The sequence below is a fragment of the Macaca nemestrina genome, chromosome 12 (genome assembly GCF_043159975.1).
Source record: "Macaca nemestrina isolate mMacNem1 chromosome 12, mMacNem.hap1, whole genome shotgun sequence".
Lineage (NCBI taxonomy): Eukaryota > Metazoa > Chordata > Mammalia > Primates > Cercopithecidae > Macaca > Macaca nemestrina.
Window position 1 is genome coordinate 71,092,200 of NC_092136.1, and position 21,843 is coordinate 71,114,042.

A 21,843-nucleotide genomic window follows, 5' to 3' on the forward strand; every position below is an offset into this window, starting at 1 on the left:
CAACTAGAGTGATTGAGACCCTGTCTCAAAAAAATAAATAAATAAATAAATAAATAAATAAAACTTTTAGGCCAGGTGTGGTGGCTCATGCCTGTAATCCCAGTGCTTTGGGACGATGAGGAGGGAGGATCGATTGAGGCCAGAAGTTTGAGATCAGCCTAGGCCACATAGCAAGACCCTGTCACCAAAAAATTAAAACAACAACAACAAAAAACAACAACAACAAAAAACAGCCCAGCATGGTGGTGTATGTCTGTGATGTCTATGGTCCTAGCTGCTCAGGAGGCTAAGGTGGGAGGCAGAGGATTGAGGGCAGGAGTTCCAGGCTGCCATGAATGCAACTGCATTCCAGCCTGGGTCACAGAGCAAGACCCTATCTCAAAAAGGGGAATCTTTTAGATGAATCCAAATTAAAACAGATTAAAAGTTTTTTAATGTGAAATAAAATGTGACTTATTGACATCTTAAAGAGTTTGCTAATATATTTATAAAATATTTATACTGTCTTTTGAAAAAAGCTCAATCTAATTGGTCAGGACAGGTCATTGTAAGTTTTCTAAGAAGATTCTGAAAACTTCAGGCCAAGATTCCATTTTACTTGCAGAAAATGGAGAGACTGCCAAGGCGAAACCATCTCCTATCAATACCTGCAATCTAGGTAAAACATTCAAGGGCTATGGATGCTTGTTCACTAACAAGACTAAAAAATCATACCAATTAGCTGATGTAAAGTCTCCTAAGGAATCTGGATTCATCACATATACCAAGTGGGTAATAATCCAGCCACAGTTCCTTTCATGGATATAAAAAGACTTTTCTTCCTGTGAATTATTTAAAAGTTAAGGAAGTAGAGAAGTTCCTTCATCTCTAGTCAGGACATAAAACATGAGAGTGAGGACCAGGCTCACCATGTAACTTAAGAGTTGCCCTTTAGGATTGCAGGGTTGCTTAAGGTTGTCAAATCTTAAAATATCCTGTAACAGTTTATTCATTATTAACTGCTGTTTACAGAATAGTTTCAAGCTATAATTTAAGTATTAATAAAATAAACCACTAATTTATTTTTATGTTATAAATTACTGAAAATTAAGAAGACAAAAAACAGAACTCCCAATAATTCTAGTATTTTAATACAGGTACTTTTTCCATTTTGACGTATTTATTTCGTTTTTTCCTAGGTAATTTTTTAAATTTATTTATTTATTTATTTTTTTGAGACAGAGTCTCGCTCTGTCGCCCAGGCTGGAGTGCAGTGGCCAGATCTCAGCTCACTGCAAGCTCCGCCTCCCGGGTTTACGCTATTCTCCTGCCTCAGCCTCCCGAGTAGCTGGGACTACAAGCACCCGCCACCTTGCCCGGCTAGTTTTTTGTATTTTTTTATTAGAGACGGGGTTTCACTGTGTTAGCCAGGATGGTCTCGATCTCCTGACCTCGTGATCCACCCGTCTCGGCCTCCCAAAGTGCTGGGATTACAGGCTTGAGCCACCGCGCCTGGCCAGTAATTTTTTTAAAACTGTAGTTGGAATTACCATGTGTGTGTATGTGTATGTTCTATGCCACTCTTCTCACTAACATAACAGATGCATTATTTCATGCTACTACAGTTTCATAAAATTTGCTTTAGCTCCACAACTTTTGTTTAAATTGAAAAAATTCTCTATAACTATATTCATATATATTTTTAAAAGACAGGCTCTTGCTATGTTATAGGTTGGAGTGCAGCAGCTATTTACAGATGCAATCATGGCTAACTGCAACCTCAAACTCCTGGGCTCAAGCAATTCTCCCATCTCAGCTTCCCAAGTAGCTGGGACTACAGGTGTGCACTACTGAACCCGGCACATACAACAATACTTTTAACAATTTCATGCATGTTCTTTGTTTTTCTTTTTAGACAGGCTCTCACTCTATTGTCCAGGTTGGAGTGTAGTGGCACGATCACAACTCACTGCAGCTTCAACCTCCACAGCCTCAGGTGATCCTCCCACCTCAGCCTCCTGAGTAGCTAGAAGCACAGGAGCACACCACCACGCCCAGCTAATTTTTGTATTTTTTGAAGAGACAGGGTTTCGCCATGTTGCCCAGGGTGGTTGCAAACCTCTGAGCTCAAGTGATCCTCCACCTCAGCCTCCCAAAGTGCTGGGATTACAGGTGTGAGCTGGCCTCATGCATATTTACTGTGACTTTTGAGAAAAGGATATAAGTAGCTGCTATAAATAAAACTAGTCTTAGGCCAGGTGCAGTGGCTCATGCCTAACACTTTGGGAGGTCAAGGCGGGTGGATCGCTTGAGCTCAGGAAATCAAGACCAGCCTGGGAAAAAATGGCAAAACCAAGTCTTTACCAAAAATACAAAAAATTAGCCGGGCATGGTGGTGCATGACTGTGGTCCCAGCTACTAGAGAGGCTGAAGTGGGAGAACTGCTTGAGCCCAGGAGGTGGAGGCTGCAGTTAGCCGTGATCACACCACTGCATTCAAGCCTGGGTGACAGAGCAACACTGTCTCTAAATAAATAAATAAATAAAATTAGTCTTGTGTTTATTCTCTGTAACAGTAGTAGTCACTGTAAAAACAAGCCTAGAACCTAAATAAATAAACCAATCAACATAAAATGATGTGGCTAAAGAAGCCCCCAACATTCAGTTACTTGCATTGAATTAGAGATGTTGCTCAGGTTCCCCTAAAACCCAACCAGCCTTTTTGGGGGGAAATGCGAGGAGAGTAGGAGAAGGAAGAGACAATGTTCCTAATAGAGAATAAAACGGCATGCAATATAATTATAAAATATGTAAAAATAAAAATACCCATTTTAAGCTACACAAAAGAAAATTACATCCATTTCAGAAACTGAAGACTAAGAATGAATATTTTGTTCATTAAACATATATTTCCTCACTTAAGATTTGATCATGACTAAAACAACCTGTCTTATTAACTCAACCCTAACTGGAAATTAAAAATTCATTTCCTTTTAAATATTCTCTAATTTAAAAAAAAGTTGGCAGCCAGGTGCAGTGGCTTACGTCTGCCATCCCAACACTTTGGGAGACCAGGGTGGGAAGTTTGCTTGAGGTCAGAAGTTTGAGACCAGCCTGGGCAACTTAGAAAGACCCCATCTCTACAAAAAGTTTTTAAAAATTAGCATGGCATGTACCCCTGTGGTCCTAGCTACTTGGGAGGCTGAGGTGGAAGGACTGCTTGAGCCCTGAAGTTTGAGGTTACGGTGAGCTATGATTACATCACTGTACTCCATCTAGGCAACAGAATGAGACTCTATGTCTGTTTTTTAAAAAAAGAAAAATGGTTGGCTTTCCAATTGGCCCTGATTAATCAGTACTCAGGGTGAATACTAAAATATCCTACTTCAACAAGCATGCCCAGGAAATATTTTAAATACGAAGAACTATGATTTATTGAGATATTATGCTAAATGACTGCAAGTGTGTGGGTACTTGTGCACACTAAATGTATCTCATTATCCTTGTAATAACCCCATGAGGTATTTTATTTTTTTCATGGTGCCAAGAAAAAGTAGAACTCTATGAGGTATTTTAATTTAAAATCATCCCCATTAAAAAAAAGATACTGGCCAGGCACGGTGGCTCACACCTGTAATCTCAGCACTCTGGGAGGCGAAGGAGGGCAGACCACGAAGTCAGGAGATGAAGACCATCCTAGCCAACATGGTGAAACCCGTCTCTACTAAAAATACAAAAAAATTAGCTGGGCGTGATGGTGTGCGCCTGTAGTCCCAGCGAGTCGGGAGGCTGAGGCAGGAGAACTGCTTAAACCCAGGAGGCAGAGGTTGCAGTGAGCCGAGATTGCGCCACTGCACCCCAGCCTGGCGACAGAGCAAGACTCCATCTCAAAAAAAAAAAAAAAAAAAAAAAAAGATACTGAGAGGCCAACTTGCTCTGGGTCAGAGGGACCAGCGCTGTGATTCCATGCTGGGCATCTGACTCTGAGGCCCATATTTATCACTACGCCCCATGGTCTCCTCTGTTTCTTTAGCTTTATTTATTTTTTATTTTTATATATATTTTTGAAACATGGTCTCACTCTGTCGTCCAGGCTGGAGTGCAGTGGTGCAATCATGACTCAGTGCAGCCTCAACCTTCATGGCTCAAGGGATCCTCCCACCTTAGCCTCCCAAGTAGCTGAGACTACAGGTGCACGACACCATGCCCAGCTGATTTTTTAATTTTCTGTAGAGATAGGGTTTTGCCATGTTGCCCAGGCTGGTCTTGAACTCTAGGGCTCAAGCGATCCTCCTGCCTCAGCCTCCCAAAGTGCTGGGATTACAGGTGTGAGCCACCACATCCAGCCTCTCTAGCTTTAAATATCCAATGCATCCTATTATTTTTTCATTTGCCATTGTCTGTGGCAGAAAATATATGAATGATCTAGCAAAAGAATTTTGATGGAGTAATCAGCAAGGCAACACTTGCTGATGGACAATGGCAACAGACAGAAAGGGGGGAAGAGAGTGACAAGAACCTTGTCCTAAGATTAAAGACCTTTGAAGACCAAAGTCCCTGCATATGTTGGTCACTAAGGTCAGCATTTACCCTTTTTTTTTTTTTTTTTTTAATTTTTCAGACAGAGTCTCACTCTGTTGCCCAGGCTGGAGTACAATGGTGTGATCTTGGCTCACTGCAACCTCCGCCTCACGGTTTCAAGTGATTCTCCTGCCTCAGCCTCCCGAGTAGCTGGGAATACAGGTGCCCGCCACCACACCCAGTTAATTTTTGTATTTTTAGTAGAGACGGGGGCTTTCAACACCTTGGCCAGGCTGGTCTTGAACTCCTGACCTCAGGTGATCCACCTGCCTTGGACTCCCAAAGTGCTGGGATTACAGGCATAAGCCACCATGCCCAGCCCACATTTAACCTTTTATTCAGAAAAATATACACAGAGCAGATGAAAATGCATTTCCATGCAGTCTAAAGGAAAACTATTTAGTCTAGAAATGAGAAGACTTTACATAGCCCTGGCTCCTATAAAACTCCTCTCCTAACCTTCTCAAGCTTCCTGGAGAAGTATAGCCAACAAAAGAGAGGAAGACTACTTACCCAAGAGAGGAGTGCGGCCCCCCGGGTGGCGTGAAGCGTCATCTTGGTGATACCAGACAGTCACTCCAATGCGCCTGGAACCCAAGAGAGGAAGAAAAGCAGTTAATCATATCAGATATCCATGATCAAGAAATAAAGGTGAAATGGTTCCACATGCCTACTCTCAACACTGAAATCGCTCGTCACTGAATCCACCAAGACACCATGGGAATTTTTAGAAAGCTGAGTACACATGAAAATTACTATAGAGCTTATATCAGAGAAAGAATTGTGCATTTAACTCAATGTCTACCCCATGTAATTTTTCAGTTCCACAGAAAATACAACATTCAAAGTTGGTCTTCAACCCTACTCTTTGGGACATGATGCCCTTAAATATGGAACAAACATGGTTTTCAGGCAGACCTGGGTCTGGATGCTGATTTAATGTGACCAGGGTCATAGGACCTTAGACAAGCAACATCACCTCTTTTAGTCTTTTTCTTTATCTGCAAAATGGGATCCACATACACCTCTCTGGGCTATTGTGATGCTTAAAGATAAAGCAAATAGGACGGTGCTTGGCACATGGTAGGTTGTCAATAAATAATTACTGTTCTTAAGCAAAAATGTTGATTTCCAGCTCTTTCTACAGGTACCCAAATTCTACCTAACAATACCCAAGTCCTTGGGGAAACTGTTCTAGTTTCTGGATTTTTATATCTTCCACAGAAATGTTTCACAAACATGGTTCAAATGGGGGATTGAGTATATTCAAACGTAGGTCTCTGGATGAGGTCAAGTCCAATTCTGGAGGAGATCCCATGGAATATTTAATGAAAATTAGGTACCTGTCCTGGTGTTCTCATCCCCAATTGCCTTTCCCATTGAGATTCTGCCACCTGCCTGCCAACCTACCCAAGAGACCACAGGCCAGATAACTAAATATTCACCAACACCTCCTAGCAGCCCTTACAATTTTCACTAATCTCCAGGGGCACAGTGAGCCCTGTCCCACATCTCCTGCCACACGTGCTCAGTCTGTAACTACTCTAGAAGGAGGAACAAGAGTGGTAAGAGCCACATCGCCTATAAGTCTCCCCATATATTAGCATCTCCAGAGTGTGGGCTCTGCAGAACCAGACTACTGTATGCAAGTTGGGGATCAAGAAAGACACCATTCGTGCCCACAAGGTGCTCACTGTCTAGTAAGGGAAAGAGATACAAAAATCTGAAAATTCATTCCCCATTATCTCTTGGTCCTTCCTATCCAAGTATACTCTGTTTATCAGCCAACCGAAAGGTATTTTCTTAGTCCCTAAATATGATCATCCTCGCCGGGAGTGGTGGCTTACGCCTGTAATCCCAGCACTTTGAGAGGCCAAGGCGGGTGGATCACAAGGTCAGCAGATTGAGACCATCCTGGCTAAAACGGTGAAACCCCGTCTCTACTAAAAATACAAAAAAATTAGTCAGGCGAGGTGGCGGGCGCCTGTAGTCCCAGCTACTCGGGAGGCTGAGGCAGGAGAATGGCATGAACCCGGGAGGCGGAGCTTGCAGTGAACTGAGATTGTGCCACTGCACTCCAGCCTGGGTGACAGAGCGAGACTCCATCTCAAAACAACAACAACAACAACAACAACAAAAAAATATATATATATATATGTGTGTGTGTGTGTGTGTGTGTGTGATCATCCTGTGCTAGAAGCTACACAGAAAATGAGACAATGACATGGTCCTTGCCTTTGAGGGGCTTATAGCAGGGGAGGGAGTAAAATTAAACATACATGAAGCACTAATAGAAGAAAATAATTAAATGCTAAATATAACTAAATGCTAATTACAATTAAGTGCTTCCTGACCCTGCATAATCCAACATGATTCCACATGTCATGCCAGCATCAGTCTTGGAAATGAGCCAATTCACCTGGGCTTTGGCAAGGGCAAATGAAATGGTTAAGAGAGCTCTCAGGAGGGCAAAGAAGCTAAGGGGCTTATGTTCCTCAGTCTTGGATGATTATCATCAAGTATGCTCTATCCATGGGCAAGATTGTATAGCCCTTGAGGACAGGCATGGATGGATGCAGATAGCCCCAAGTACTGCACTGCAATAAGGCTTTTCTGTGGTTGACAAAACTAAAGCTTGAGGGACCACACTTGGCTCTGTGGTGGGGCGGCAACAGCCAGACACTCAACTGGGGCTTCTTTAAAAAAAGGCCTCTGAGCTATTAAATCACAAGGAATGAGGCTGAGATCACCTCTCCCCCATCCTCACTGCTGCTTATAGACTTGCAGTCTTTTTGATGAGGCCCAACACTTCAGTCAGAAATTTTATTTGCAACTGTAGGCAGATCTTGCCCCCTTTGAAAGATTCACAGCTGTGCTACTAAAAATGTCCTGAGGTTTAACCAACCTCTTCATCTCAGAGGCAAAACATACAACCCTGAGGTCCTCCCAGGAGAGCCTGTCTAAAACTAGTTCCACTGCTTAAGAAAATGAGTGTCAAGGCTAATATTCTTTTCTGTGTTCCCCAGGCACAGAAATACGAGGAACCCAATATTCACCACTAGGAACTCCTGAAGGACCTTGTCTGCTCTTCAGGTCTAAGCCTGTAAAGAGGTACTTTCTTAGAGCTAGAATATCAGGGTGAGAGCCTTCAGGAGAGCCCCAGCCATTCCCTTTTCTCTGGGTAAGGAATAACTGAAGCCAGGAGCACAGCTAAGTCTTCTACATTGGGACTATAGCTTTAAGCAGACTTTGGCTGGGAACCCAAGGGCTCCCAGTCAGAGTACCATCCTCCCCACCCTCCCTCTGAAATCTGAGGCAGGCCCCACCCAGTACACTGGGTGATGCTGATGGAAAAACAGATCCTTGCAATGGTAGCCTGGAACCATTTCACAGAAGGATCTGCTGAGATCCACCCCAGCTGGATCAGGCACCCCCGCAACCCTCACTCAATAAACAAAGAAACAAAAGGCCAGGCCCTCTGAGGGTACCTTTGGAGTTCCCATCTACCTGATTCTCTGAGAAAGAAATTCCCCCAGAATCTAAAACAGAGGCCTCACTGAGCTGGTAAGGCACCCTCTCTTTTCCCTGGTCTCAAGAAGTAACCAAGGACACAGAAGCAGTTACGTTATAAACTTAAGGCCCTGCATCCTTTTTACATTTCCCAAACTGAGACAAGGCAGCTCCCCGGCATCGGGACCAATTCCCACATTTATAGTAACTCCTCTGTTTCCAGAAAATAAGTATCAAGATAAGGAAAGTGACACTAAAGAGACATGCAGCCACTTTGCTTGTACCCTCTCTGGACCTTAAAGAGTTAAAGTCTAGCCATTATTTCCTACCAGGGCTGAAGCTAATATAAACCACCTGCTCAGACGCAAGAAGCGGGACCAGAGGGTCAAGTTGCTGAGCTCTGGAGTCTGTTCTGAAAAAGCTTCAGTTTTAAGTACAGAACAAGTGATAGGCCAAAGGCCAGAGGGTCTGAGCTGCAGCAGTACTGCTCTCCTTACCCCGGCCCTGGCCTGGGTGCCAGCTTCTTTGAGACTGCCTCTTAGCCACTTATTGCCCATCAAGGGAACACCAGCCCTACCTCAAGATAACACCAAAGTGACCTTTGGTCCCAGAGAGTTGTTAAACTACACGTATCTGTCAGCTCATGGGCCCTTGCTTCTGCTGAACCCTCATTCTCTTAGTGCTAACTCCCACTCCCAGAATTTCAGGGCCCAAAGCCCACACAAGCTCCCACCTCAAAGGGTCCTTCCCAGAACCCCACCCCCTTCTCCACCTGATAGTTCCAAAGGACTACAGCCTCACAGCTCACAAAGGAAATGGCTGCCCCATCTGTGCGCCAGTGCTCACTTGCAAAATTTACTACCACTTACCCTGAGACCCTGCCTGCCTGTAGCCTAAGAATTCCATGCTCTGTACCCCTTTCTTAGAAAGATACCCATCTGAGAGACACTCACATGCAAAGAGTGAAAATCCTGATCTTGGGGCTCCTCCTCCTCCTCCAACTCTGGGACAGATAGGTCAGGAGGCACATGCAAGCAAACACTCAGACTTCACCTGGCAGGTTACCCCAGAGGGGCCAAGCCACCTTGCCCTAGGCTAACAAGCTATAAAAACAGCATAGGAAATACGCTAGTACATCCCCTGCCTCTGAGAAGATAAAAGGCAAAAGGACCAGTGGCTCCAAGAGACGCCATACAGAGAAAAACAATCTTTTTCAATTCCTGGGGAGGACTGGGTAGACCATCTGGTCCAAGTCCAAAGAGTTTCCTGAGGTCAGGGGCAAACCAGTTTGGTCCTTCTAAAGGGACTAGCTTGGGCTCAGGCCTCCTCCTCTTAACAGACCACCCCATCTTTGTAGCCTAGAGTTTGGCACAGAACCCCAAGGCCCTGGAGAGGAACAACAGAGGGATTGCAGGGGAAACCAAGATTCTCTGATTTCTTCAAAAGTGGCTTACTGATGTCTGCCCCTTCTCCCCACGCTCTGGAGGGTCCAGATCAGGATTATGGCAAAAGAGCTGCAATCAGGAACTAGACCCGCAACCAGGCTCGCAGCCATGTATTGTACAGAGGCGTGTACATACACACTTACACACACACACTCACCTGGGCCCCCACCACTATATTCACACACCCTGGTCCCTACTAGCTGACAAAATGAACCCTTTTTTTACTGCCCACCACCGCGCACACACCCAGGGCCTCACACACCCAGGGCCTCACGCAGAAATGGTGAAGCCCTCTCATGAGCTGCCTCTACAGCTCAACGGGCAGGCGCACACGCTTTCCTTCTCTGAACAAAAACATGCTGACATCTAGGCAAGGGGGGAAAGAAAGCAACCCTTTGCTCTGAAAGGCGCCAGCTCCCGGATGTTGGCAAGCTCTACTCCACAGCGCCTGTTTCTGAGTATGTTTACTTGCTCTCCCTCTTCTCTCCCTCCCCTTTAAGGATGGCGCAGGAAAGGGAGGTGAGGGGGGAGAATCCACCCCACTCCCTCTTCCATGTTTGAACAAAAACCCAGAGAAACAGTGAGAAAGAAAAAGTCTCGGTGCAGGGGGGCCTTACCAGACTCCTAAAGCCAAACGCATCTACAGGTTTTAATCCGCCATTAGCATTTAAATCTTGAAAGGAGAGGAGGAAGGGGGGGCCAGTGGAAAGTAACCCCACACACAAAAGAAAAGTTGTTGGTTTTCTTCTCAGTCTGCCTGGCAGGAGCGATCTTCCTGGCTGACAGCCAGAAGTGCGTCACAGCCAGGAGTCTGCTTTCTTTAAAGGCACAGCAAGCTTCCCTGATCTGGGAGCGACAGCAAGCAGGGGACTCTCAGTGGGGGTGGGGCCCAGAGGGAGGGGGTGCACTGGAGAGGAGGGGCTGCAAAGGGGAAGGCTGGAGGCTTGGTCCACGAACAAGAAAAGCAGGACGAATGGGGGTGGCGGATTGCGGGTGAAGGCACAAGCAGGCAGGCAAAATTACAGAACTCCAACAGCAGCAAGAGTCAAGGCAAACTGTGGCATAAACACACAAAACACATCTCACAGTGGCCTGCCTGACAAACCTGGGATCAACCGGACACTCCCCCTTCGCTCTGTTTTCCACCCAGAGTTTAAGGCAGCAGTAATAATCTGTCCATCTCTCTGGACAGCAATGGAAGGGTAGGACAAGGGCTGTCCTGATAATTAGATCAGCCCCTGCCTGGCGGACCGCAGGGCAGGGAGGAAGACCCGGGAACAGAGGCTTTGAAGAACAAGCAACATGCAGGCCCTTTGATCGGGGGCAGCTTCCTACCGGCCCCAGGGCAGGCTGTGTCTTTAAGCACAACCACGCCGCTCACACACAAAGCACCCTGCCACCTTCCATGGGCACCGCCTGCCCTGCTCTGGGACACGGCCACCCCCTAAGTCCATTCCCCGAGGGAATCTCTCCAGCCCATACCTTCTGCGTGGCAAGGCCAGGATGCCGTGCTGTGCCCGCTCCTCCCCCTCCGCCACCCAAACAAGAAGCCCAGGCAGATTCTGGCCCTGGAGTACAGGCCTGCGCTGTCCTGTGCTGCGTGCTATTGTCGGCTGTGGAATGGCCGCCAAAATCCCAGCTGTGCTGCCAGAACCTAATCCCCTGTTCCGCTGAGCATTTGTGGGGAGGGGCTGAGGGGCCAAGGCACGAGACCGAGTACTCTAGGCACTGGCTGCAGCCCTTAACAGACGCAGGCACCGGGACTTGTAGGCTCTGCTTCTCCTACATGGCTGAAAACAAAAGATGTCTGACTCTTAGAAGACAAAACCACAGCATTTCCCCCCACTACATAGCGACCATCACCAAGGTTGAAAGGGAAGCCCACCAGATGGTCAACAGACACCGCCTAATCTTATGCCACAAACATTTATTGAGCACCTACTATGTGTAAGGCACTCCTATAGGAAACTGTAGGAAGTATACAAAGATGAATTAATTAAGCCCCAGCATCTGCACTGAGGTAGGTTGTAATTCCACAGGAGATATGAAATGTGACTTGAAGATTAATTTCAAACTGGTGTACTACTTTCCATAAAAGCTGTAAAGAAAAATTCTAACCAGTTTAGAGTAGGGAAGGATTACGAAAATGAAGTGCCATTTTAATTTGGACCTTGAAACACACAGGTAGCATTTCCCCAGATGGAAACAGAGGGGTGTGGGGAGGAAGAAGAAGCAGAGAGGAGGCATGGAAGCAGTAGGAGAAAAGGCTTGAAGAGTGAGGTGGGGTCAGAGAGCTAGGAGGATCTTGAACCTCAAACCAAGGAATCAAATATTTGTAAGTTTATTTGTTTGTTATTAACACAGAGCTGTGGTATGACAAAAACGGTGCCCCAAGTTTATTATGATATATACCTGAATGAGACCAGCAGCAATGAGGTGAGTCAGGAGGCTGCAGTCAGGAGACAGGTAATGAGGGCACACAAGAGGGTAAGAAAGAATGGAAAGGGGGCTTGGCACAACGGCTCACACCTGTAATCCCAGCACTTTGGGTGGATCACTGGAGCCCGAGAGTTTGAGACCAGCGCGGGCAACATAGGGAGATCCCATCTCTACAAAATTTCATGAATAAAAAATTAGCCGGGTGTGGTGGCCCGCACCTATAGTTCCAGCTACTCGGGAGGCTGAGGTGGGAGGATCACTTGAACCCAGGTGGAAGCTACAGTGAGAGACATTGTGGAGACAGGGTAAAGAACGGACAGGAGGCAGAGAGAGGAACTGTACAGGGGAGAAAAGTATGAGGGATGATATGAAGAATTAAACTGAGGAGATGACAGGATGTCAGAAGAAGAGAGAAAACAGAGTATAATAAGTAGTAGCTGGTGGGTCACAGTGGCTCATGCCTGTAATCCCAGCACTTTGAGAGGCCAGCCTGGGCAACATGGCGAAACCCTGTTTCTACCAAAAAATACAAAAAAACACACAAAAACACAAAAACACAAAATTAGCCAAGTGGAGTTCTTTTTTTTCTTTTTTTTTTTTTTTAAGAGGCAGGGTCTCACTCTGTCACCCAGGCTGAAATGCAGTGGCAAGATTATAGCTCACTGTAACCTCAAACTTCTGGGATCAAGTGATCCACCTGCCTCAGCGTCCCAAGTAGTGGGAGTACAGGTGTGTGCCACCATGCCTGGCTAATTTTTTTTTTTTTCTGTAGAGACAGGGTCTCACTATGTTGCCTAGGCACAGCATTATTATAAATTCTTCTCTAAAAATTCTATGCTTCTCCCAAAGCCCTGGGATTACAGGCATGAACCACCACACCTGGCCCAGAGTTGTCTTTGTCTTTTTCTACTAGGAGGTATACTATAGAGGTCACAATCATTGGCTACAGTTTATAACATACAGGCTAAAATGTTTTACACATAAGACAACCAGTAAAACATCATGATTTACAAACAAATTAGTGTCTTTTTTAGTGTCAAAGACCCAGCTACTCAGGAGGCTAAGATGGGAGAATTGCTTGAACACGGAATGAGCAGAGATCATGCCACTGCACTCCAGCCTGGGTGCCAGAGTAAGACTCTGTCTCAATAAATACATAAATGGACAGATAGATAGATAGACAGAAAGACATATAGTAGCTAATGCTTACTGAGTGCATACTGTGTACCTGACACTATTCTACTGACCTAACATGTACGAACTCATTAATCTTAAAAACTCCCTTATGAAGTAGGTACCTTTATCACCCAACCTTAGAGAGGAGGAAATTGTGCTATGAGACTAAATAATTTGCCAAGATCACACAGCAAGTAAATGGTAGAAGTCTCTACCACATGCTGCTAACTATTTGATGTTGGCAGGAAACTTCTGAGCTTTAGTACCCCTATTTGTAAAATAAGAATAAAGACACCCGTTATAAAAAAGTGATGAAAATTAATGAAAATTAATTCAATAACACCTATAAGGTGTCCAACACACTGGCTAGCATGTAAGGCATGGATGGGTGCTTCCTGCAGACTAATTCCTGTTTGGCATTTTGGTCCCTTGTCACCAAGGTGTCCAAACAGAAGTTGGCTCACCAATTGTCTGGGAAGCCAGAGAGGGTATTCTGCCTGGAGCAGGAGGCTGGATCCTCTGTCTGTCTGCCTTCTTCCCATCAATCTGCCTCTCTAGGTTTTACTTTAGGGTCCAGCTCAAGTATTTAATACATTTGATTTAATATTCCTAACTCCTCAAATATTTAACAGCTAACAGGGGTTACCTTGGGGGAGGAGTTAGATTGTAGGGAACATTCACTTGGGGACATTCTATGCTGTATGTTTTTTTTTTTTTGAGATGGAGTCTTGCCCTGTCACCCAGGCTGGAGTACAATGGCATGATCTTGGCTCAATGCAACCTCCATCTCCTGGGTTCAAACAATTCTCCTGCCACAGCCTACCAAGTAGCTGGGATTTATAGGCACCTGCCCCCATGCCCAGCTGACTTTTGTATTTTCAGTAGAGACAGGGTTTGACCATGTTGGCCAGGCTGGTCTCGAACTCCTGACCTTGTGATCTGCCCACCTCAGGCTCCCAAAGTGCTGATTACAGGTGTGAGCCACCATGCCTGGCCTTGCATTTATTTTTAATAATCTTATATTACACTGGTGGTAAGAAAAATGTAACTACCTCTTACTCTTGGCACTTATGTGTATATGCATGAAAGTCTTGTCTTCACATCTAGAATGGAAATTCCTCAAGGGCATAACCAGTTCTACCTCTCTCTCTCTGTGATCCCCCATAACACCTAGCACACTAGCACTCCTTAAATCTGCTTCTCCAAACTACATCTGGATGTCAGGTTTACAAATTCAACTTTCTGGCCACCAGAGAATGACTGTGGTGGGCGGTTGGGATGAGATGGGGGTGGGGGTCAGACCAAGGATAATTGCTGTAGGCTCCCCATGACCCTGCTGCTTCTTCCAGGCCCTGTAGGCTATTCCCACTGTATGATTTGTAGTCTGTAGTTACCAATCACTATTAGCAGGAAGAGAAGTTCTTATTCAAAGGAGCACCGTGAAAGCAAAAGCAAAGCAGATACCAAAACTTTTATAGAAAAGCAAAGTGGCAAACATAATTGTTTGGGGTTTTGTTTTTTGTTTTCTTGAGACAGAGTCTCACTCTGTCACCCTGGCTTGAGTGCAAGTGGCACAATCATGGCTCACTGCAGCCTCAGCCTCCTGGGCTCAAACAATCCTCCCACCTTGGCCTCTATAGTAGTTGGGACTACAGGTGCGTGCCACCACGCCTGAATAATTTTTGTATTTTTTTTTGTAGAGACAAAGTTTCATCATGTTGCCCAGGCTGGTCTCAAACTCCTGGGCTCAAGTGATCTGCCTGCTTCAGCCTCCCAAAGTGCTAGGATTACAGGCATGAGGCATCACAGGCCTGGCCAAACTTAAAGACTGGCATTATCAATGCTCCAGAAAATGTATAAGGCGAAAATAGGAGGGAGGCCTGCTAAAACTGTCCTGGCCACATACGGCAATAGGTCAGCCCTGAAGTTTCCTAGCCCAGATAGAACTGACACTGTCTCAAAAAGTCTCCCCAGCCTGGCCCCTTGCTCTAAACTCAAGGCAACAGCTTCCAGCTGTGCAGCTTCTTAAAAGGCTGAACCTTCCCCTGGAACCCCTCTGCAAAGCTGCCAAGTTTCTGGGCCAGCTCTTCAGGGCAGCCCAAGGAGCCTGGCCAGTTTCTCCAGCATTTCCCTCCTCTTCCTCCCGCCTGTGGCAGCAGCAGAATTTCCACAGCTCCTCTCACAGCCTAGACAGGCAGCAGGCAGCCACATGGCTCCTGCCTGATTCTTACTGTCCCCAAAAGAGTGGGAAAGGAGTGGTAAAACCTTTCTAGAAAAAGAGAAGAAGGGTCAGGCATGGTGGCTTACACCTGTAATCCCAGCAGTTTGGGAGGCTGAGGCAGGCAGATCACCTGAGGTTGGGAATTCGAGACCAGCCCGACCAACATGGAGAAACCCCATCTCTACTAAAATTACAAAATTAGCTGGGTGTGGTGGTGCAGGCCTGTAATTCCAGCTACTCGGGAGGCTGAGGCAGAAGAATCGCTTGAACCCGGGAGGCGGAGGTTGTGGTGAGCCAAGATTGTGCCATTGCACTCTACCCTGGGCAACAAGGGTGAAACTCCATCTCAAAAAAAGAAAGAAAAAGAGAAGAAAAGAAAGGCGTTGGGGGTCGGGGAGGGAGAGGGAGAGGGAAAGAGAGAGACAGAGAGAGAAAGGAATGAAGGAAGGAAAAGAGAAGGGAAGGAAGGAAGGAAAGAAATTACTTTAAATTTGGTAGGGAGGGCTGGGCACAGTGGCTCACGCCTTAATCCCAGAATTTTGGGAGGTTGAGGCGGGCAGATCGCTTGAGCTCAAGAGTTCAAGACCAGACTTTCCAACGTGGCAAAATCCCATGTCTACTAAAAATACAAAAATTAGCTGAGTGTGGTGGCAGGAGCCTGTAATTTCAGCTACTTGGGAGGCTGAGGCAAGAATCATTTGAATCTGGCCGGGCGCGGTGGCTCAAGCCTGTAATCCCAGCACTTTGGGAGGCCGAGGCGGGTGGATCACGAGGTCAGGAGATCAAGACTATCCTGGCTAACATGGTGAAACCCCGTCTCTACTAAAAATACAAAAAACTAGCCGGGCGTGGTGGCGGGCGCCTGTAGTCTCAGCTACTTGGGAGGCTGAGGCGGGAGAATGGCGTGAACCCGGGAGGCAGAGCTTGCAGTGAGCCAAGATCACGCCACTGCACTCCAGCCTGGGAGACACAGCGAGACTCCGTCTCAAAAAAAAAAAAAAAAAAAAAAGAATCACTTGAATCCAGGAGGAGGAGGTTGCAGTGAGCTGAGACTGTGCCACTGCACTTCAGTCTGGGTGACAGAGTGGGACTCCGTCACAAAAAAAGAAAAATAAATAATTTTAAATTAAAATAAATAAATTTCAGTAGAGTTCAGATAGAGGTTGAAGGAGGGTGGTGACTGGTTAGGAGCACAAAGGTTATTTCAAAGGGTCAGGTGATGCTCCTGCCTCAGTCTCCTGAGTAGCTGGGACTACAGGCATATGTCATTGTACCAGGATTTATATTATCATTTTTGAAAGTTTAAACAAAAAAAGACTGGAGCTGGGTGTGGTGGCTCATGCCTGTAATCCCAGAACTTTGGGAGGCCAAGGTGGGAGGATAATTTGAGCTCAGGAGTTCAAATTCCTCAGGAGTTCAAGACCAGCCTGGGTAACATAGTGAGCCGAGATTGAACCACTGCACTCCAGCCTGGGCGGCAGAGCAAGACTCCGTCTCAAAAAAAAAAAAAAAAAAAAGTTACAGATTGTCCAGAGGATTAGACAAGATGACCGCAGGGGACACGCTCTGGATTAGCTACGAATTACAACAGTAACAGCAACGACAATGATAAACTTTATGATGCCAGGACATAAGTGACAGAGAAAAGACTAGAAGGCATTGTATTGGGCAGTTTTATTTTACTTTATTTTTTAAATAAAATTTAAAAAAACATATGGAACTCTTCACAAATTTGCATGTCATCCTTGCACAGGGGCCATGCTCATCTCTGTATGGTTCCTATTTTATTTTGTTCCACTTTTAGTACACATGCTGCCGAAGCGAGCACTGGGTAGTTTTAAAAATGAGGAAATCTGAGGCTCTGAGGCTCAGGAATTAGGTGACTTAAATGATTTAGTCGTGTAAATAGTAAGTTGTCTACCTTGTCCCTATATTATCCTTTTTTTTTTTTTTTTTTTTTTGAGATGGAGTCTCGCTCTGTCACCCAGGTTGGGGTGCAGTGGTGCGATCTCAGCTCACCGCAACCTCTGCCTCCCAGATTCATGTGATTTTTGTACCTCAGCCTCCCGAGTAGTTGGGATAATAGGCATGAACCACTGTACCCAGTTAGCCTATATTATTCTCTACAGCTGTTAAACAGACAATCATTGAGTGAATTAATAAAAGCTAGCACATTCTCAGCGAATCGAAGAAGCCGTGTGCTTTTCCTCATGAAAATCAACTTTTTTTATTTCTTGAGACAGAGTTTTGCTCTTGTCCCCACGCTAGAGTGCAATGGCACGATCTCAGCTCACTGCAACTTCCACCTCCCGGGTTCAAGCGATTCTTCTGCCTCAGCCTCCCAAATAGCTGGGATTACAGGCGCCCGCCAATACGCTGGGCTAATTTTTTGTATTTTTAGTAGAGATGGGGTTTCACCATGCTGGGCTTGAACTCCTAACCTCAGGTGATCCACCTGCCTGGGCCTCCCAAAGTGCTGGAATTACAGGAGTAAGGCACCGCACCAGGCCGAAAATCAACTTCTTAATCAAAATAATCAAACACCTCCACTTTCAAAACTAATCACTAAAGAATTTTTTTCTGAGAATCCGAGAGCTTTACAAACATTAAAGAACCAAAACTCCTCTGAAAACAGCAAACACCAAGAAAAGCCTTCTACTAGAAGGGATGTTGGCAATATCTCAAGGATGAGAGGGGGAGGCTGTAAGGAAACGCTGGTGCTAAAGGGAAGGACTGCTGTTTCAGGAGCCTGACCTTGAGCTTATTTACCATGGCCTCATTCTCCCTCTCCAGAGGATAGTGGCTAATTAATGAGGCAGTGTTGGTAAGCCTGAGGCTTCCTGGGGAGAAAAGCAGAGGGCAAATCAAAACCCAGAGAGGATTCATTATAACATCCAACAGGCCCACTCAGTTCTCTTTCAAGAAGGCCTTTCTACAAAACAGCTAAGAACCTCTCCACCCTGTTTCACTGTCACAGAGGAGTAAAACGGCTCTGTCCCTACAGGCAACATATGAACATATCTAGCACGTTTGCTCACAAACACAGAATTAATTATAAGAAATGCGAAAGAACCTGAAACGGAGGGGGAATACTCTTACTGCAGACAGCCTCCATGATGGTAGAAAACACACCAGATCTGGTGTTGAAAGCCCCTGGAGGGGGGATGGGTCACTTACTAGCGATGTGGCTTAATGCAAGTCACAGAGGCAAATTACTGAGACCCAAGCTAGGGTCAGATCAGCTCTAAAGTACCTTTTCAGGGTCAGGCACAGTTGCTCATGCTTGTAATCCCAGCACTTTTGGAGGCCAAGATCGGAGGATCACTTGAGCCAAGGAATTTGAGACTAGTGTGGGCAACATAGTGAGACCCTGTCTCAAAAAAAAAAAAAATATATATATATATATATATATTTGTGTGTGTGTAAATATATATGTGTGTGTGTGCGTGTGTATATATATATATTTGCCTATCCATCTATCTATAGATACATAGATAAGTAAATATATATCAAAAAATGAAAATTGGCTGCGCATGGTGGTGCGTGTCTGTAGTACTGGCAACTTGGGAGGTTAAGGTGGGAGGATCACTTGAGCCCAGGAGTTTGAGGTTACAGTGGGCTATGATCGTGCCACTGCACTCTAGCCTGGGCAACAGAGTGAGACCCTGTCTCTAAAATAAATAAATAAATAAAGTACCTTTCCACTCCAAAAATTCCCATGATTCTTTCCACAGGATACCACTCTCAACAACAAATCTTGTAGTAGAACTCATCTCCTCAGAATCTGGTCAAAACATCACTAGTTAGGGTGTTCTTTCCAAAAAATAGCAAATCTCCTAGAAACAGGCACACTGTGTGTTACCCTATTAGGACCCATCCCCAAAGCGAAGCACATATGGGTGCTTCATTAATACTCTGTTGAAAGGAGGTCCTTGGAAACTGGTAGTACCAACTTAGCATGGCATACAATGAAAGGTGACTGGAGCCACACTTGAGGAACTACAAGGCAGCTTTTCATAAATAAAAGCCACAAAATGCAATTTATAACTACATCTGTCTAAACAGCCTAAAGAAAAGTAGCTTTCTATACCTAGGTCTTCACCCCTTCTCCTCCCCACTGCTCTACTTTATCATCTCTGTCCTACACAGTACTGAGACCCCTGTCTTTCTGTCCAGGTCCACTTTTCCTTTTTCCATACCAGAATGCCTTTAATCACTGATAGAAATGAACAAACACGAATATGAGTTCTAAACAGGAAGATAGATTGCCTCAAGAACCAAACTTGTCAATATGTTACTAATAAGTGAAATAAGAGGGAATGGTGCCTAACATGGGCAGATAAAATAAAACCCTAAAATACCTATTGTGCTAGGGATTTGAACACACTTCAGGATTTTTAAGGAAGGTTGTGTCTCACATCTCAATTAATCTTCCCAAAAGAACCCTAAGAGGCAAGGTTTATTCCAATTTTATAAATTAGGATCCTAAGGCTCAGTAAGAAGAAAATACCTGCCTCAAGGTCGACTGGTAAGGCTGCAGAGCAAGAACTCAAAGAGACATCTTCTAAATCCAGTGTTCTCTCCAGCACATCTCCGCTACATCCTCTATCTTTCTCATCAGTACAGGTCTTTATGTATACAAAGCATTTCTGCATTCATTGTTCATACTGCTTCTGCCACGGCTCATGAAAAGGGCAATACAGGTATCTGAACGGCACCAGATCTATATCCACCTTTTTTTTTTTTTTTTTTTTTGAGACAGGGTCTTGCTCCATCACCCAGGCTGGAGTGCAGTGGCACAAACATAGCTCGCTGCAACCTCAAACTTCTGGGCTCAAGTGATCCTCCCACTTCAGCCTTATAAGTAGCTGCTGCTACAACAGGCATGCGCCACCATGCCTGGCTATTTTTAATTTTTAGTAGCAATGAAGTCTCACTATGTTGCCTAGGCTGGTCTCGAACACCTGGGCTCAAGGGATCCACCTGCACTGACCTCCCAAAGTGTTGGAATTAAAAGGTGTGAGCCACCGTGCAGGCCTATCCACACTTTTAAAGGTGCTAATAAATAACCTGATCACCATTACAGAAAATAAATCCTTTGTATCTGGAATCACTGAGAAGTACAAAATTTCACAAAAGCAATTTTCCTACTAACTGAAATTTATCCCTTTTAAGGCGAAGTTCTTTCTTTATATCAAAACATATTCTCCAAAATATGTAAGATATATTACTCTTAGAATTAATGAAATTTAATCAGGAATATTCGACTATAAACATGATATAAACATCCTTCATACTGTGCTAGGAATTCAAAGATTTTTTTTTTTTTTTTTTTGAGACAGGGTCTCACTCTGTTGCCCAGGCTGGTGTACAGTGGTACAATCTTAGCTCACTGCAACCTCCGCCTCTCAGGCTCAAGTGATCCTCCCGACCTCAGCCTCCCAAGTAGCTGGGGCTACAGGCATGCGGGACCATGCCTGGCTACTTTTGTACTTTTTGTAGAGATGGGGTTTTGCCATGTTGCCCAAGCTGGTCTCAATCTCTAGAGCTCAAGCGATCAGCCCACCTTGGCCTCCCAAAGTGCTGGAATTACAGGTGTGAGCCACTGTGCCTGGCCCAAGGGCAAATCTTTAAACTTGAGTTTATAATCTTGTAGAGGAAGAGACACATCTGTAACCAAAATATGAGGCCAAAGAACATGGGCTTGGGGTGTGCTGAAAGGAAGGTAAGATAACACAAGCAAGGCTAGTGGGGGCCAACAACCCAGGGTGACTTACTGAAGAGAAGTGGGAGACGCTCAAGAGTCCTGGGCAGGAGAATGGTATACTACTTGTGCTTTTTTAAAAGATGACTCTAGCCCAACAGTGAGGCCAGAGGCAGAAAATGGACGTAGGTGGCAGCTGTAGAGGCAGACAGAAAACTGCACTGCCAGGGCAGGGGCAGTAGGAACTAAAACAGGTGGATCTGAAAGGCATTACAGAGGTAGAGACAATGCTCTTAGCATATAGGGGTGTGGGAAAGGTGGGGAGCTAAAGAAAACACTAAGATTCTTGCTTTCATGGAAAGACTTTAGAATGGGAAAATAAGAGAAGGTACTGATTTAAAGGAGCTGTGAGGGACTAACTCAGGATGGGATGGAATGATGGGGAATGCTTTACATAGGAAGTGACATTTAAGCTAAATACTTAAAATATGAGGATAAGTAGAGCTTCACCAAAAAGTAAAAAAGGAATATTCTAGGCAGAGAAAACAGCACGTGCAAAGACAGAGCATATTACAGTTGAGCAATGGCATGCAGTTTTAGGGAGATGCATCAGATGATAAGAAGGGTAATAAGTAAGGCCAGGTGCAGTGGCTCACGCCTGTAATCCCAGCACTTTGGGAGGCCAAGGCGGGTGGATCATGAGGTCAGGAGATTGAGACCAACCTGGCCAACATGGTGAAACCCTGTCTCTACTAAAAATACAAAAACTAGCTGGGTGTGGTTGCGCGC

The 21,843-nt window shown here is 45.2% G+C and overlaps 1 protein-coding gene and 1 pseudogene across 9 annotated transcripts in view; both read right to left on the reverse strand.

The window, feature by feature from the left end:
• Positions 1–21,843, reverse strand: part of LOC105468693 (nuclear mitotic apparatus protein 1) — an 80,373-nt gene that overhangs the window by 29,228 nt on the left and 29,302 nt on the right. For 5 of the 9 annotated variants that reach the window (XM_011718919.2, XM_011718916.3, XM_011718918.2 and 2 more), the window contains one exon: positions 5,073–5,146. In XM_011718919.2, the coding sequence (XP_011717221.2) occupies positions 5,073–5,114 (42 nt within the window). In that variant the 5' untranslated portion in view covers positions 5,115–5,146. Of the gene's footprint in view, positions 1–5,072; positions 5,147–10,131; positions 10,349–10,619; positions 10,767–10,996; positions 11,214–21,843 lie in introns of those variants that run through there. The other 4 variants (XM_011718920.3, XM_011718924.3, XM_011718929.3 and 1 more) reach the window with 4 other exon arrangements.
• LOC112424469 (U6 spliceosomal RNA) lies at positions 17,059–17,158 on the reverse strand (annotated as a pseudogene).